The sequence below is a fragment of the Rhinatrema bivittatum genome, chromosome 2, assembly GCF_901001135.1.
Source record: "Rhinatrema bivittatum chromosome 2, aRhiBiv1.1, whole genome shotgun sequence".
NCBI classification, from domain to species: domain Eukaryota; kingdom Metazoa; phylum Chordata; class Amphibia; order Gymnophiona; family Rhinatrematidae; genus Rhinatrema; species Rhinatrema bivittatum.
The window spans coordinates 81,086,495-81,102,517 of NC_042616.1; the positions used below are offsets into that span (position 1 = coordinate 81,086,495).

Below are 16,023 nucleotides of genomic sequence, written 5' to 3' on the forward strand. Positions count from 1 at the left end.
TCGTGAATTTACTCTGTGCTCCTTCTAACCAGGGGGTGCCACTCTTGGAGCGGTAACTTCACCGCTAGGAGCTCACGATCCCCGATCGTATAATTCTGTTCTGCAGGGGAAAATTTGTGCGAATAGAAAGAGCAGGGTATTAAGACTCCCTTGGAGGAATACTGGCTCAAGACTGCCCCAATGGCAGAGGCGTCGACTTTGACGACGAAGGGGCGGTTTGGATCTGGGTGACGTAGACAAGGTCCAGTGCAGAAGGCCTCTTTTAAGGCAGGGAAGGCGGCTTCAGCCTTGGGACTCCATTCTTTGTGGTTACTATCTTTCCTAGTCATGGCAGTGAGTGGAGCAGCTAGTGTTGAGTAATTGGCGATGAAGTTCCTGTAATAGTTTGTAAATCCGAGGAACCTTTGTAGGGCGTGAAGGCCTACAGGTTGAGGCTAATCTCGGATTCCTTGAAGCTTTTCAGGATCCATGGTAAAACCACGATTGGAAATAATGTAACCCAGAAACGGAAGATGAGTTTGCTCGAATATACACTTTTCTAGTTTCACATAGAGACGGTTGTCCCTGAGATGCTGAAGGACTGTCTGAACATGTGAACGGTGGGACTTTAGATCCTTGGAAAAGATCAGTATTTCATCTAGATATACGACGACAAACGAGTATAGTAGATCCTGGAAGATTTCATTCATCAAGCATTGAAAGACCACAGCGTTGAAAGAACACAGATCTCATTCATCAAGCGTTGAAAGACCACTCGAGGCAGCACTGGTAGAGGGTCTGGTCGCAGCACTGGTAAGCAGGCCCGGTCGCAGAGCCAGCGCAGCCGGGAAGCGCAACAGAGGGGTGGGCCTTTTGTTGTTGTTTTTTTAATTGATTATATGATAAGCTTTGAACATGATATGGTTTATGTTTATTGTATCTCCTCCTTTCAGTTCAATGTAAGCCGGCATGATGTGCCTTACGAATGTCGGCAAAGAAAAGTCTATAAATAAAATAAATAAATTAATAAATAAATAAGCTGTATTACACTTTGGAGTAAGATATAAATGTTATTATTTATTTTGTTCTTTTTTTAGATTTTGTTTAGGTGGTGAATGGGGCTCTTTAAAATTGTGAATGTTTTTATTGTGATCCGCATTGGATATGTTGTATTTAGAAAGAGTGGACACTAAATTGATTTTAAAATAATTAAATAAGTAAATAAATAAATCTTAACGATCAATTCAGGGGATGGGGGAATATAGGGAGAGAATGTGAGGCATGGGAATGGAATCTCAGGATGGAGAAGAAGAGGGGATCTTGAGAATGGGGGAAGGAGGAGCGTTTGGAGATAATAGAGGGAGGATTAGAAATGGGAGAGGAAGGGAGGGTCAGGGATGGGGAGGGAGGGCGGAAAGGAATGAAGAAAAGATCAAGGGAGGATTGAGGGAATAGGGAGAATAAGAGGAGAGGGAGGGAAGTTTGAGGAAAAATAGAGAGAGCCTGGAGGTAGTATCTCTTCTTTCCCTTCGCTTTTCCATTCAGTGCTGATACTCCCATTACACATACACCCCAATACCAAACACCTTCCCCCAACTCTTTCCTTCTCTTTCATACACACATACACTCACATAGTCTCCTGGTACAAACCCCCTCTCTTTCATCTTCCTCCCACCTACACCAATGCCCTTTCTCTGCACCATTCTCCTCTTTCTCATCCCCACCTCTCTCTCACCCCATCCCTTGAGCTGGTCACCTCTATTTCATCCCCACCCCTAGTACTGTTCCCCTTTCATACGCACATACAGAGGCCTGTCTCCATCTCCTTTCTCTTATATACCTTGCCCCCCAATCCCCGCTATCTGCTGCCGTGCTTTGTCAGTCCTTTCTCACTTACTCCTGTGCCAATCCCCCCCCCCCCAATTTCACATACCAATCCTTCTTCCCCACCAGCCAATTTCTCCTTAGCTATTTGTCTTCATCAGTCCCCACTGCCATCAGCACTGATCCTCCTAGCTGACTGGCAGGAGGAGAGATTAGCGGCATCTTCTGTAATTTTCCCTTCTGCTACCTGTGACCAGATTGCAGTTTGAACCATGAGGAACACTGTATTTATTTATTTGATTTTATATACTGACATTCAAACTAGTATATCACATCAGTTTACAGTGAACAAACAGAGTTGCTTCAATGGCATCTTTACAGTATTTCTTAACTAACAAACACAGATTAATTGAGAGTTAGAGTAGCGGTAAAGTCATTTGAAGTTACAAGTATTCTTATGTATAGTAATCTTAGGTAAAAAAGGCAAATAAGTCAATTTCAACATTATAGTCAAGAGTTATTGAACAGATCTCATCGCATGATGTTACTTCATCGGTATAGATAGGTATCAGGCAGATACATGTGTAGTAGGTTTTAAGAAATATGTGATATGTGGATGTGGCAGTTATTGGAAACCTAGTTACATTCAACTTCAATGCTATAATCGAGCGTTATTAAACAGCTTTCATCCTATGATATTACTTCCTCAGTATAGTCAAGCATCAAGCATATTGACATATGGGTCAAACTGTGATTCTGGCTCCAGTCAGCAGGGGAGAAGTTATGATCTGAAGAACCACTATTCTACTCCTCCTACTGCTGGCCAGATGGAGGTTCGGAGGGTCCCTGTACTGGTGCTTAACTGTTCCCAAAGCCCCCCTCACCCTACTTTTCTACGATTTTGCAGAAGACTGCAATTCATCAGTAAAAGCTGGATTTTGTGGCCCTTGCTCTGGAAAACCAGAAGCCCTGGCCAATAATGTCCTACACCACTGAAGCAAGAATGTGAACATGCCCCTGATTATTTAAAAATATTGATCTTTTTTCAGCAACTTTGATTTTTCTCACCACATAGCACACTTAGTAACCAGGCCAATATTGACATATTGAATGCTGCGTGTATATTGGATTTTTTTTTTTAAATACCTTTATTTAGTCATTTTAACAGTCATAAGGAGAAGGTGCACATAATAATCGTACCAACACATAACAATCATCAATGGCAACTGTGCAAGAGCAACACTATTGCTGAGAACAAAACAAGCAGTGTCTCCCCCCCCCCACCCCTTACTGTCCCCTCAGATCAAGGCTGTGCTGGTAGACATCATAGGCCAGCAAACGCCATCGAGAGTTTTATCATCCTGGCGTTCATCTCAGAGCCAACAAATTGTTCCGAGCGATGGTGGTTAGTGCATTCAAATACGGTCTCCAGACAGACATACCATGAGCATATGCCTTAGAGGACGTGCGGTGGGCTGTTATTATTTCAAAAGTTGCCATACGGTGAAGCCGTATTCTCCAATACGTAGCCGTTGGGACCTCCATTACTGTCCAGTGTTCCAAAATGGATTTTATGGCTATCAAGAACATTTTTTGTAGTAATACCCATTGTTCATCCGGAATATTTTGAGGGATATTGTCCCGCTGCGTGAACAAACATATTAACGGGTCAAGAGGGATTTCAATTTGTAACCATTTGGCAGCAACACTTAATACATCACTCCAAAAACTGGATATCCGTGTACATTCCCAGAATAGATGTGATAGCGTACCAGGTTTTTCATTACATTTAATACATTTGTCAGAAGGCAATAACTTTAACTTGAATGCCCATGTCGTGGGTTTATACCCCTGTGATAGAATTTAAACAATGACTCTCTGTGCAGCATATGGTCCGAGACCCCCTTGCAGCCCTGAAAACACTGGGCTAACATTTTGGGGGTGATAGAGACTCCTAGTTCCTTGGTCCATTTGACTGCTAGGCATGGGAACACTGGGATTTGTCCGCCCTCCATCAGCCCTTGAGCTATAACCACACACGAGAGTGCTCTCCCTGGCGGGGGAATAAAATTTTTTTTGACATGTTCTGAAGTGAGCGAAACCCAGTGTGGTATCACTTCTTTTTCTACAACGTGCCTAACCTGGAGGTAAGCAAAAAAGGACTGACGAGGAAGATGAAATTCCCTTCGCAGGTCCTCAAAAGAGTGTAGCAGTCTCGACTCCCCCACTAACTGTACCAATTGTCGAAAGTGACAAAGCCCTTGTGTGGCCCATGTGGAGAAAACAGAGCTGTCCATCCCAGGGGTGAACCGGGGGTGGCCTACTATAGTCATATATGGCGAAATGGTCCATTCAATGTGTAGTCAGCGACATAGCCATTTCCACGCAGACCGACATGCAATCATATGGGGTTAGCTTGTATAAAGCCGGGGAGTAGTAGTGCGATACGTGCAACAAATTCCCCAACCGAAAAGGAGCGCACCACCCTCCCAAAAAGCGCACCGGGGAAAATCTTTCTTCAGAGGTGAGCCACTCATAGACATGCTGAAGAAGGCATGCATGGTTATATAGTCTCAGGTCAGGACATCCCATACCCCCCGTCCCCCACTGGAGCTTTAGTTTAGCCAATGAGACGCGAGCCCTTATATTTTGCCAGAGATATCGACCCAAAGCCCTCTCGAGCTCCACAAGGTGGCCCCTGCGTAATTGAATGGGTAACATTTGTAGAACGTAGAGCCAACGAGGCAGTTCCACCATTTTAAACAATTGTATTCTGCCATTGAGCGATAGAGGCAAGGAGGTCCACTCCTTCAGCCTTTGTTTTGTTTTCTGTAATAATGGCATAACATTACTATCATATAGCGAGGAACAATCTGCTGGAATAAAAACAGCCAGATATCTCATTTCTTTCTCTACCCATTTCAGGGGAAAAACCCCTGGCCACTTCCCCTTCAGAGTTCCCAAAACATCCAAAGCCTCGGATTTGTCCTTATTGATCTTAAGGCCAGAGAATATACCAAAGTGATTCTGTAACGCCATCAACCGCTCTAAGGAGTACTCCGGATTCAGCAAAAATACTAAGACATCATCTGCGAAAGCAGCTACCTTAAAGGCTTCCCCCTCCCTTGGTAAAGCCCTGAATATCCCTAGATTCATCGATCCATCTTAATAAAGGGTCTGTGGAGAGGATATATAACAGTGGGGATAACGGACAACCCTGCCTGGTACCCCTTTGTAATTCAAAGTCCTTGGAGACCCCCCATTAGCAAGTATGGCAGAACAGGGATTTTGATACAGTAGGGCTATGCTGTAAATAAAGGTGTCATCGAAGCCATAGCGCCGCAAAACTGAAAACAGGTACGGCCACGAGACCCTGTCAAACGCCTTCTCCGCGTCAAACCCTACCGCCAAGGCTGGCGTCTGGGTGTATTTACAATGGGCCAGCGCCGCCATAATCGTGCTATATGTTTACTGGCCGTCCGGCCTGGTACAAATCCCACTTGGTTCTGTGATATGAGACTGGGTAAAATTATGTTCATGCGACTGGCCAAGATCTTCGCATATAATTTTATGTCATAGTTTAGCAAGGAAATGGGACGGTATGATGCTGGGGAAGTAGGATCTTTCCCGCCCTTCGGCAATACAGTAATAAATGCATGCTTTGCATGTTGAGGGAACACACCCTCCTGTGTAGCAGACTGGTAAAAAGCCAAGAGAGGGAGGGAAAGTTCCACTGTGAGAATTTTATAAAAATTTGCATTATAGCCGTCAGGCCCCGTCAGGCCCCGGCGCTTTATGTAACGCACTAGATTTTATGCCCTCCAAGATTTCAGAGACTGTTATCGGGCTATTTAATATAGCTAATTGCTCCGGTGTTACCTTAGGAAGCGTTAAGGACTGAAAGAAGGACTCTTCCGCTTCCTGTACCCCGGCCCCTCTCTCCTCAGTATATAATTGAACATAAAAAGACCGCAAGATGTGACATATCTCGGTGGCTGTGGTCCTTTTCTTCCCATCCCCATCGATCAACGCATCAATATAATTATGTCCGCGTTTGACACGTATCAAATTTGCCAGGAGCTTACCTGCCCGATTCCCAAATCTATACAGCCTGTGGGCAGTATTAAATAACGATCTTGTCGTTCTTTGGTGCAAATAGCAATTAAGGGCTGTTAATGCTTCTCTATACGCCATTCGGGTAGAACTATTTGGGTCTGCCATATACCTCGCCCTGACTCGTCTGAACCTCCCCTCTAGTTCGAGAATCTTCCGATTAAGGAGTTTATTTCTCCTGATTTGGAAAGCGATAATGTCCCCACGTAAAACAGCTTTCCCCGCCTCCCAGTACAGCAGCGGGTTGTCTTTAGCTGCGTGGTTGTGCTCCATGTAGTCCCGCCATTTCTCCTTGAGATATGTTTGAAATTCAATGTCCCCTGTTAAGTGTCCCGCGAATCTCCACCGTTTGGGGGCATGGGTGTCAGTACATCGTTTGACATCCACCCAGATCATCGCGTGATCAGAACACTCCACTGGGCCAATCTCCGCCCCACTAATACAGGCCAAGGTTCTGGAATCATGTGCCCGGGCAATGTGTGTGTATGATCTTTCTTCCGGGTGCAAGACTCGCCATGCATCTATCAATTGTAAGTGAGTGCACAAATAGGAGACCCCTTTCTTTCTCCTCAATGGGCTTGCTCTGATTCGAGAGTATCTGTCAATAGTGGGATCAGCCACGCAATTGAAATCCCCCGCTATATATAATGTACCTACGACCCTATTAGTTATTTCGTGCATCAGTGTTTCAAAAAAACCGTGGGAATAAACATTGGGTGCATAAACACTGGCAATGGTTACCAAGTCCCCATAAAGCCGCCCCGTGATGAGAACTAAACGACCTTCAGAGTCTGCATAGGTAGAAATATGGTCAAATGCTATTCCTTTGCCTATTAAGATTGCAACCCCCCCTTTGCGGCCTGCAGCCGGGGAGTGAAACACTTTGTCTACCCAATCTCTGGCCAGCTTTTCATGTTCCTTTCCATTTAAATGAGTTTCCTGGAGACATGCAAACTTTGCCCTATTACGTCTCAAAGAGGCCAAAACCTTCGCTCTCTTTATGGGAGAGCCCAGGCCCGCAATATTCCAGGAAATGATCCGGGTCAGCTCAGCCATATTTTATCCAATAGCCTTGATAAGTCAAGAAACAGGAAATGATGATTCGTAAAACGATCCTGAATCCCCCCCAGCCTAGGGATCCCAGACCCACACTCTTGTGGCCCTTGTCACAATGCCAGTCACATCGGGCCGGCCGCCTCAAAAACCTTGATCTGCCTCCCCCCCCATACCAGAACCAGCGTTCTACTCCCCCTCCCCCACTTGCCCCCACCAACAATATGGTGTTCCTTGCCAGATTGTGTGCCTCCGCACCTTTCCACCTCCTGTAAAAAGAGGAGGATGAAGAACCACATTGTGAACCGTTCCGGGGCTCCCCTCCCAGTTATCAAATAAGCATCAACTTTAAAACACAGTCCCTTAAAAAAGAAGAACAGGGAACCCAAAACCACAGATAAGGGACAGATTACTTAGTCCAGCTTTCATAAGGTCCAGAAACCGGTCCAAGCCTTATGCTCACCCATTTCACAGGCTGTTCAAGAAGTCTTGCACCGCAGTCACTGAGTCCAGGACCCTCCAGGATCCCTGATGTTCCACTCTCAGCTTAGCCGGGTATTGCAAGTTAAACCGTACTTGGCGTTTATGAAGCTCCGCACAGATGGGGGAATATTCCTTCCTTTTTTGTGAGACGTATGCCTGTAGGACTGCGGCTTTGTGAGCAAAGTTCAGAAACTTGGCTATTGCCACTCTCGGTCTCGGCATGTTGACTGCCCTAGCCCCCAGGCAATGGGCCCTTTCCACTGTACATTGCCCCACAAGCTGCGAGAGGCCCAGTTCTTTGGGAAGCCAGCTTTCCAGGAGCCGTTGTAGCTCCGTGTCACTCACTGTCTTAGGAAAGCCTACAAAACGTAGATTGCTCCTCCTGGCCCTGTTTTCTAAGTCGTCAAGTTTGGCTTCCAGAGTTTCCACTTGTTTGACTAGGCGATCCTGCTTCTGGCTCAGAGTCTGCACCTCCCCCTCTACCACCGCTATTCGCTGCTGCGTTTCTTCCACCTGATGTTTGATAGCCATCAGGGTTTCGTTCCCGGCAGCGATTTGCTGGGAGAGCTCCACGAATTTACCTTCTAAAGCCACTGCCACTGCTCGGGATACCTCCTCCACCAGTGCACTCTGATTTTCTGGCACCGCTCTCGGGCTCGGCGGTCCGTCCGCCATCTTGGGGTCAGTCGGCTTGCTACACGTTTTCTTTTCTCGCTGTGCCTTGCTAGCCATTTTAGGCCCGCCACCGTCAAAAAAGTCTTCTCAGCGCGTTTGGGAAGCCACGGGTAGCTCTAGAAGGCCAGTCGGGCTCGTTTTAATATTCAATATCGCCGGTCTTTGGAGCGCGGGCCCCAGGAGCGAGTTAAGAGGACATGTTACTCACTCATCGGTCACGTGGTCTCTATCTATATTGGATTTTTAAAAATTATTTCTTCATTGGTAGCTGTGGTACTTCAAATACCCATGCATTCAGAATTAATTAGTTTGGATAATGGCAATGGCTTATTCTGGGATAGGCAAAACTAATAATTTCCAAATTAGAGACAATTCTCTCCTCTGCATATTAAAAGTAACCTAAAATTTGGCACTGCTATATGTGATGTACTAATAACCATGAGATGTTTTTTGTACTTTACATAGGCTATATTGTATTTAGGAAAACAAAATGGGAGCATATTCTCACTAGACCAGAAAATACAGATAAGGGAAAGCTGTCATACCCTCAAATAGTTAAACTGGTTATATACTTATGAAACATGATCTCAGAGCATCTAGCTTTGTAAGCCATACAGACATAGTTTTTTTTTACATCCAAACTATTGATTCAATACTGGGCCCAGGAAAGTTGTATGAGGTCCATATTCAGACAATTTGTCCAGCTAAGTTAGGGACTTGACCAGATAAACTGTGGGATTTGAAAATCCTGCTATGCTGACTAAGTCCAATTTAGCTGTTAAGTTTTTAACCAGATTAAATGTAACTAGATAAATCAGGGACATTCATGGGTGGCCAAACTTATCCAGATAACATCAGTATTCAGAATTATCTGGGTAAGTCTGGTTATGTTGTGAGGCAGTTCTAAAGTTATCCAGTTACTCTTACCTGGATAACTTTGATTTAACTGGCTGCATTCAATGGCATATTTGCACCACTGAGAATCCAGCTTAAGTTATCTGGATAAGTTTATCTTGATAACTTACCCGGTCTACCTGCAATTGAATATTGACCTCTATATTTCTATTCAAGTTAACTTAATATTTTTACAATCTTACCCTCATTGCAACATATCTTTGCTAATTCTCCAAGTAGTCATTGACCTAGAAAGTCCTCCTTCTCCGAAAACATTCAAAGACATTTTTTAGTTAAACATTTCTCTTATTGCCACATTTTTACTCTATTTTTCTCAATTAGATGACAATAGAGCTGCGGAACATGACAGCAGCCAGTCGTCATATTCGAATTATTCCTCCATCTACTCCATGCTTCTCCATTGGACTGGGTGAGTTAATTCTCATCTGAGAAATGCTGAAGATTGGCATATGAGCTTTAATTTATTAGATATTGACAAAATAGTTTAGTATCTAAATGTTTAGTTTACCTTAGAACAAATTTTTATATAATTTATGGAAATGAGTAGGTTAATACCTTCTTGTTTTGAAAGTGTGTTTTTAAATATGTTATAGGGTCTATACGAAAAAACTTGTACAAAACCTATTTTTAGCATTGGCTTGTAAAAAATTTTAATGGGCACATTAAAATGCCAGTTAATGAGTGATGCACAAATATTTTGCATGTTTGCAGTAAAAAATGTCAGAAATTGTGTACTCACTTTATTCTTGTTCTTGGAAACCCAAGAATGCATTGGCTAAATAGCATGAGCATGTTACTTATTGCAGGCACACCAAAGAACATGAGAGTGCAAAACTGAGCATGCTTAGTTCTAGGGCCGCTGCTAGGGCAATTGCCCTGTGCACTGCACATTAAAGGATCCTGTACTGACATGTAAAGTGCCTTATGAAACAGAGCTCTCTACAATGCTTCTGTTGCTACTTCCATATTCACTGGACGCCTGATGCTGCAGTCTGTCTCTTTTCTCCACTTTCTAGTAAGACTGTTCGCAACCGCAGCCTGCCAAACATTTCTGGGTTAGTGGTGCATTATCAGACCTGCATCTGAGAGAGAGGGGGAGAGGGAATGGATGATGCACCTTACCCCCACTCTTCAACCTCTGAGGGAGGGTTGGCAGAGGCCTGCTCAGGCTTTTTTGCCCTGGGACCCTAACCCCTCTAGAGATAGCTCTGCTCAGTTCTATTTTCCTCATGACTCCTCCTGGCTTCCAGAATGTACACAACTAAGCCTGGTGCACAAGAAATGTTTGTCATTGCAGAAGAAAGTAGTGGAAGAGGTAGTACATTCCATGTGTGGTTTTATAATTAGCTAGAGGGGAGGGTGAGGGATCTTTGCGCCAACGTTGCTCTTTGTGTCGTAGGTCTTGTTTGAGATTTTTCAGTGTTGTAGAGCAGTGGTCCCCAACCTTTTTTGCACCAGGGACCGGCTTCAAGCAAGACCATTTTTCCATGGCCCGGCAGGTGGGGGTGGGGTAGGGGCGGGGCTTTGGTCATATGGGGGCGGGGTTATGGAGGGAGTTGGATTTTAGTGCACACATCATTTAATTATGACATTTATAATGTGAATGTGACTCAACTCACCATAGGTTCTCACATGCATGGCACACTGACCCATGATCGTCACGGGGCTAGATGTAAAAGTACAGTTTGTATCCACGGGAACCCCCCTGACCCACAATAATGGATGTAAAGCAGAATTATGACATTCCCCATACAACTCACCCTACAAAAAAGATATTCTGGTTCTGGTGACATCTCATTAACAGCAACTCAAACTCCTTCTACTTCCAGGCTCAATAGCCCTACTTATGAAAAGACAGCAGTTTACCACCAATGCATGTCCTCTGAGAAAACACAACAAATAAGACCGATACAAACGCTTACATGCTAGCAAAATATCTCATCTCTGTAACAGACACAGAACCGACCTAACATACTCCCAGGATCTGTAGTAATGCACATAAACTAATCCGCACACAGTTACACCTGTATTATGGAATACACTCAAACAGGAGCAACCCTATCTATGAAAAGGCAACAATACAAATATTAAATCAGGTCCTAAAAACCAATATACCTCTTATTAGGAAAACAGAACTTATTAGGAAAACAGAACTAGCTGCTTGCTAGTTCTGTTTTCCCACACAGAAATAATTGTAAAACTATACTAATAAGCAGAATAAATGTTTCAAAACAGCTATGAACAGAATAACATCCAACAATTAAAAACTCATAAAAACTATTAAACATTCTCCAAACACCAATAAAATATTTCAAAAAAGCAGACATCACACAATTAAAATGGCAGTCAAGAAAAATAAACTTAAAAAGCCACCTTTACTTACCCCCTCCATCAACTCTCCTACTCCCCTTCCCTGCAGGCCGTGGCACTCACCAGAAGCAGCAGTAGAAGCTAAGCTCTGTACTTATGGTCCTCTTCCTTAGTGCCCATGTCTCTCACACACACACCATACCAGTCATGCCCCCATGACCAGTTTCTGTCTCTCACACACCAATCATCTCCCAAACAGTCTTTGGCACACACACACCAGTCACCTTCCTGAACAGTTTCTCTCATGCCATACACACACATACACACACACAGGCTTCCCACTCCCAGGGTTCTACTTACATATATGGGCTTCTCACTCTCATAATCACTTTCTCTGTCTCTCTCTCTCACACACACACACACTCACACACTCACTCACCAGTCTCTCACTCCCATGCTTGTTCTCTCCATATGCACAGGCTTCTCATTCCCATAATCACTTTCTTTCTCTCTCTCACACACACACTCACCAGTCTCTCACTCCCATGTTCTCTTTCAGATATACAGGCTTCTCCCTCCCATGATGTGTCTCACACACACCCAGGTTTCTCACTCCCATGCTCACTCTTCACATGCACAGGCTTCTCATTCCCATAATCACTTTATTTCTCTCTCTCTCTCTCTCTCTCTCTCTCACACACACACACACACACCAGTCACCTGATCTCGCTCATGCATACACACACACACAGGCTTCCCACTCCCATGTTCTCTTTCAGATATACAGGCTTCTCCCTCCCATGCTGTGTCTCACACACACCCAGGTTTCTCACTCTCATGCTCACTCTCTTCACATGCACAGGCTTCTCATTCCCATAATCACTTTCTCTCTGTTACACACACACCAGTCTCTCTCATTTCCATGCTCACTCTCCACGTGCACAGGCTTCTCATTCCCTGAATCACATTCTTTCACATTCACACACACCAGTCTTTTTCTCTCACACACACCGTCACCTTACCAAGCAGTCTCTCTCTCTCTCATGCATGCACACTCACCCAGGTTTCTCACTTCATGCTTTCTTTTACCCCAACAACACCAGGCTTCTCACTCCCATGCTTTCCCACATACCCAGACTTCTCACTTCCATGCTTTTTCTCTCTCTCACACACACACATCAGTCACCTCCCTGACTAATGTCTCACACTCTCACATACATATCAGTCATCTCCTTGAGTAGTCACTTTCATTGTCTCTCACATACACACACACATAAGAACATAAGAAAATGCCAAACTGGGTCAGACCAAGGGTCCATCAAGCCCAGCATCCTGTTTCCAACAGTGGCCAAATCACATCAGCTCTCTGACCAGTCAATCACACACAGGCTGGCTGGCTGCTTCTCTCTCTTTCACTCACTTCCTCTTCTCCCCCTCCCCCCCCCGAGCACAAATGGGAGCTGCAGCAGCTCCCGCAGGCCAAGAAAGAAGAATCCCATCAGCCGCAGGAGGCTCATGCTGCTGACTCCTTTCTCGATTACCGGCTGCTTCTATTGCTCGGGGACCGACGCTGCAGCCGCCGCTGCTACTTTATCACGCGGCACGGCTCTTTCTCCTTCCCGCGCACCGCGTATCACTTCCTGTTCCGGGTCACGGGAGGGGGCAGGCGCGGGAAGAAGAAAAGGCCAGCCGCGGGTGCCACAGCTTCTTCTAGCACCGCTGCCGTTCCCACTGGGCTTGAACGTGCTGACAGCCCGGCGGCAATGGCAGCGGGAGAGACCAGGAGCGCGCGACACACCTGCCGGTGCTTGGCGGCGCCGCGGACCGGCAAAAAACTCCCATGGCCCGGTCCCGGTCCGCGGACCGGTGGTTGGGGACCCCTGTTGTAGAGAACCAAGGTTTCTTGTTTGAAAGAGCTGGGTTGATTTCTTTTGAAGTCAAAGGGCAGATTTTGTTAGCTACTGAGAGAGTGATGTTGAGCCATGATGTCATAGCAGTGTTGGCGTTGGTGAGATCGAAATTGGGTAGGTCCTTGGCCAGGTTTGAGCTGTCAAACCTTATATCATCCATTGAGCATGGTTTTCTGAATCATATTGTTGATTTGGGAATGCAGGGAGTCTGTTTTCTCATTATTGATAGTTCGGTAGTGATCAATGAGTGATCTGACCAGGGGATGGGGGTACAGGTGGGGGGGAGTATTGGGCGAGATGGGTTCATTTATGAAAATGAGGTCCAGGGTGTGGCCAGCTTTATGGGTGGGTTTATTTATAATTTGCTTGAAGCCCATGGCTTGGAAAGAGGATAGGAGGGCTTCACAGTTGGGGGTAGGAGATGGGGAGTCAACATGTATGTTGAAGTTCCCTAAGATGATGGCAGGGGTGTCCGTGTTGATGTGTTTGGCAACGATTTCGATGAGCGGGGAGGGGTCAGACTCTAGGAGCCCGGGGGGGGGGGGCATATATTAGACAGATTTGTAGCATGTTCGATTTGAATAGCCCAATTTCTAGTTTGGTCGTTGAGATCACTGGTTGATGAGATATTCTCAATTCTTTTTTTGCAGCAAGCAGTATTCCTCCTCCTCTTTTCTTTTGTCTGGGTAAGGAGAATATGTCATATACTTGTAGTGGCAGTTGGTTAATTAAGGCAGTGTCTGTGTTTTGCAACCATGTTTCAGTGATTGCGCAGATAGCAGGTTGAGAGTCCAGGAGGTAGTCATTGAAGATATGTGATTTTTTTGTGAGGGATTGGGAGTTGAGAAGCATTAGAGTAATTAGAGAGAGGCCCAGGAATTGAGTAAGGGGTGAAGTCATGATAGGGATCAATGATCTCTTTGAGCGTTGATGATTGAGGATCGGTGGTTTATCTCTGCTAAGGAAAGGGTGAGAGATAATGGGGATGGGAAACGCTTGAATCATAGTGGGTGAGTGAGGGAACAAAGCTGGAGGTTTCTAGATGGTCAGGATGAGTTCTAGAAGCTGCTTGGTGAGAACAAGGTTGTTGCTAGAAGAGGTCAGGGTGATCTGTGATGCGGTTGTATTAGAGTAGGTGCTGGAGTGGCTGGATGCCCGCTGGAGTGGTTGGATGCCCGCTGGAGTGGCTGGATGCGCGCTGGAGTGGCTGGATGCGCGCTGGAGTGGCTGGATGCGCGCTGGAGTGGCTGGATGCGCGTTGGAGTGGCTGGATGCGCGTTGGAGTGGCTGGATGCGCGCTGGAGTGGCTGGATGCGCGCTGGAGTGGCTGGATGCACGCTGGAGTGGCTGGATGAGTGGATGGGTGCACGCTGGAGTGGCTGGGTGCACGCTGGAGTGGCTGGATGAGTGGCTGGGTGCACGCTGGAGTGGCTGGATGAATGCTGGAGTGGCTGGGTGCACGCTGGAGTGGCTGGATGAGTGGCTGGGTGCACGCTGGTGGCTGGATAAATGGCTGGGTGCACGCTGGAGTGGCTGGATGAATGCTGGGGTGGCTGGGTGAATGCTGGGGTGGCTGGATGAATGCTGGAGTGGTTGGATGTGCGCTGGAGTAGCTGGGTACACGCTGGGTGCATGCTGGGGTGGCTGGATGAATGCTGGAGTGGCTGGATGAATGCTGGAGTGGCTGGATGCATGCTGAAGGGAGGGCAGTAGATGGAGTTGCAATGGTTCGGTGACTGTTGGTTTCTAGAAGTTGTCAGAGTAAGAAGTTTCTATTTCTTTGTTCTGGTGCGCACGAAGGGGCGCCTAAGGAGCGCGACGCCTGGAGCCATCTCAGCCCTTTAAAGGGCTTAGGGGAGCCGGTCGTGACATCGGGGCTTCCGGGGGAGGGCTTACCGGGCTGAGCGGTTCTCTTTCTTTTTTTAAGTTTAAATCCCTCGTCTGCGGGAGTTTGCCTGGGCCGCCTCGGTGGCCTCGCGGGAGGCTTGTCTCGGGTCCACCTCCCCTTTTCTACTTGGAGGAATTCGCTACAGACACCATCAGTGAGTACTACTATCATCTACTCTTCAGAGCTGTCTCACTGGAACCAGGTACTCGCTCCTCGAGGGCCTGCCCCCGTTACAGTGCCAGTGCCATCTCTTACGTGGAACCGCTGTGTGAGTACTTTGCCAACAAGTCTCTGCACCTCCAGGGATCTGGTACTCGTTCCTCGAGGGCCAGCTCTCCCTATCTTGGGGCTTCTCCATACTTGGGACTTTGTGAATGTTCTATTGTACTCACTTTCTCAGTTCTCTCCACTACAGCACTGCTTCCGGAGAAACCGCTGTTTCAGCGCCCTGGGGAATACTAGTCCAGCCGGGCTACATCTTCTACTCACTACTGCCACCTCTGATGGCTTCTCAAACTGTCTAAATAAAGAGCTATCTGTGTTTGTGTTTCCAGAGCTGAGCCTGACCTGTAGCCCCTCACAAGACTTCCCCCCATGGGCGTGGTCAGCTGCCACAGTGTCCAAGGATCCACCCAAAACCTCACTAACTATTACATACTGCTGTAGATAGATGGTATGAAGCAGGAAGGTAAGGTACTGAGGTCCGCGTGGTGCCAAATCGTTCAACAGTCTCAGATGTAGAATCTCACCCAGATGTTCAAGAGAAGTGGGGACCCGCGGTGCGGGCAACGCCGAGCCTGGTTGGTGGAGTTGGAGCACCGGATCATAGAGGTACTCACAGGAGTGTAGGCGTCTTCCTGGTAATGCGATGGT

General features: G+C 46.4%; 1 protein-coding gene across 1 annotated transcript in view; it reads left to right on the forward strand.

Moving 5' to 3' along the window:
* Positions 1 to 16,023, forward strand: part of DLEC1 (DLEC1 cilia and flagella associated protein) — a 778,557-nt gene that overhangs the window by 276,346 nt on the left and 486,188 nt on the right. The window contains exon 11 of the mRNA XM_029587026.1: positions 9,364 to 9,451. Coding sequence (XP_029442886.1) covers positions 9,364 to 9,451 — 88 coding nt within the window. The remainder of the gene's footprint in view (positions 1 to 9,363; positions 9,452 to 16,023) is intronic.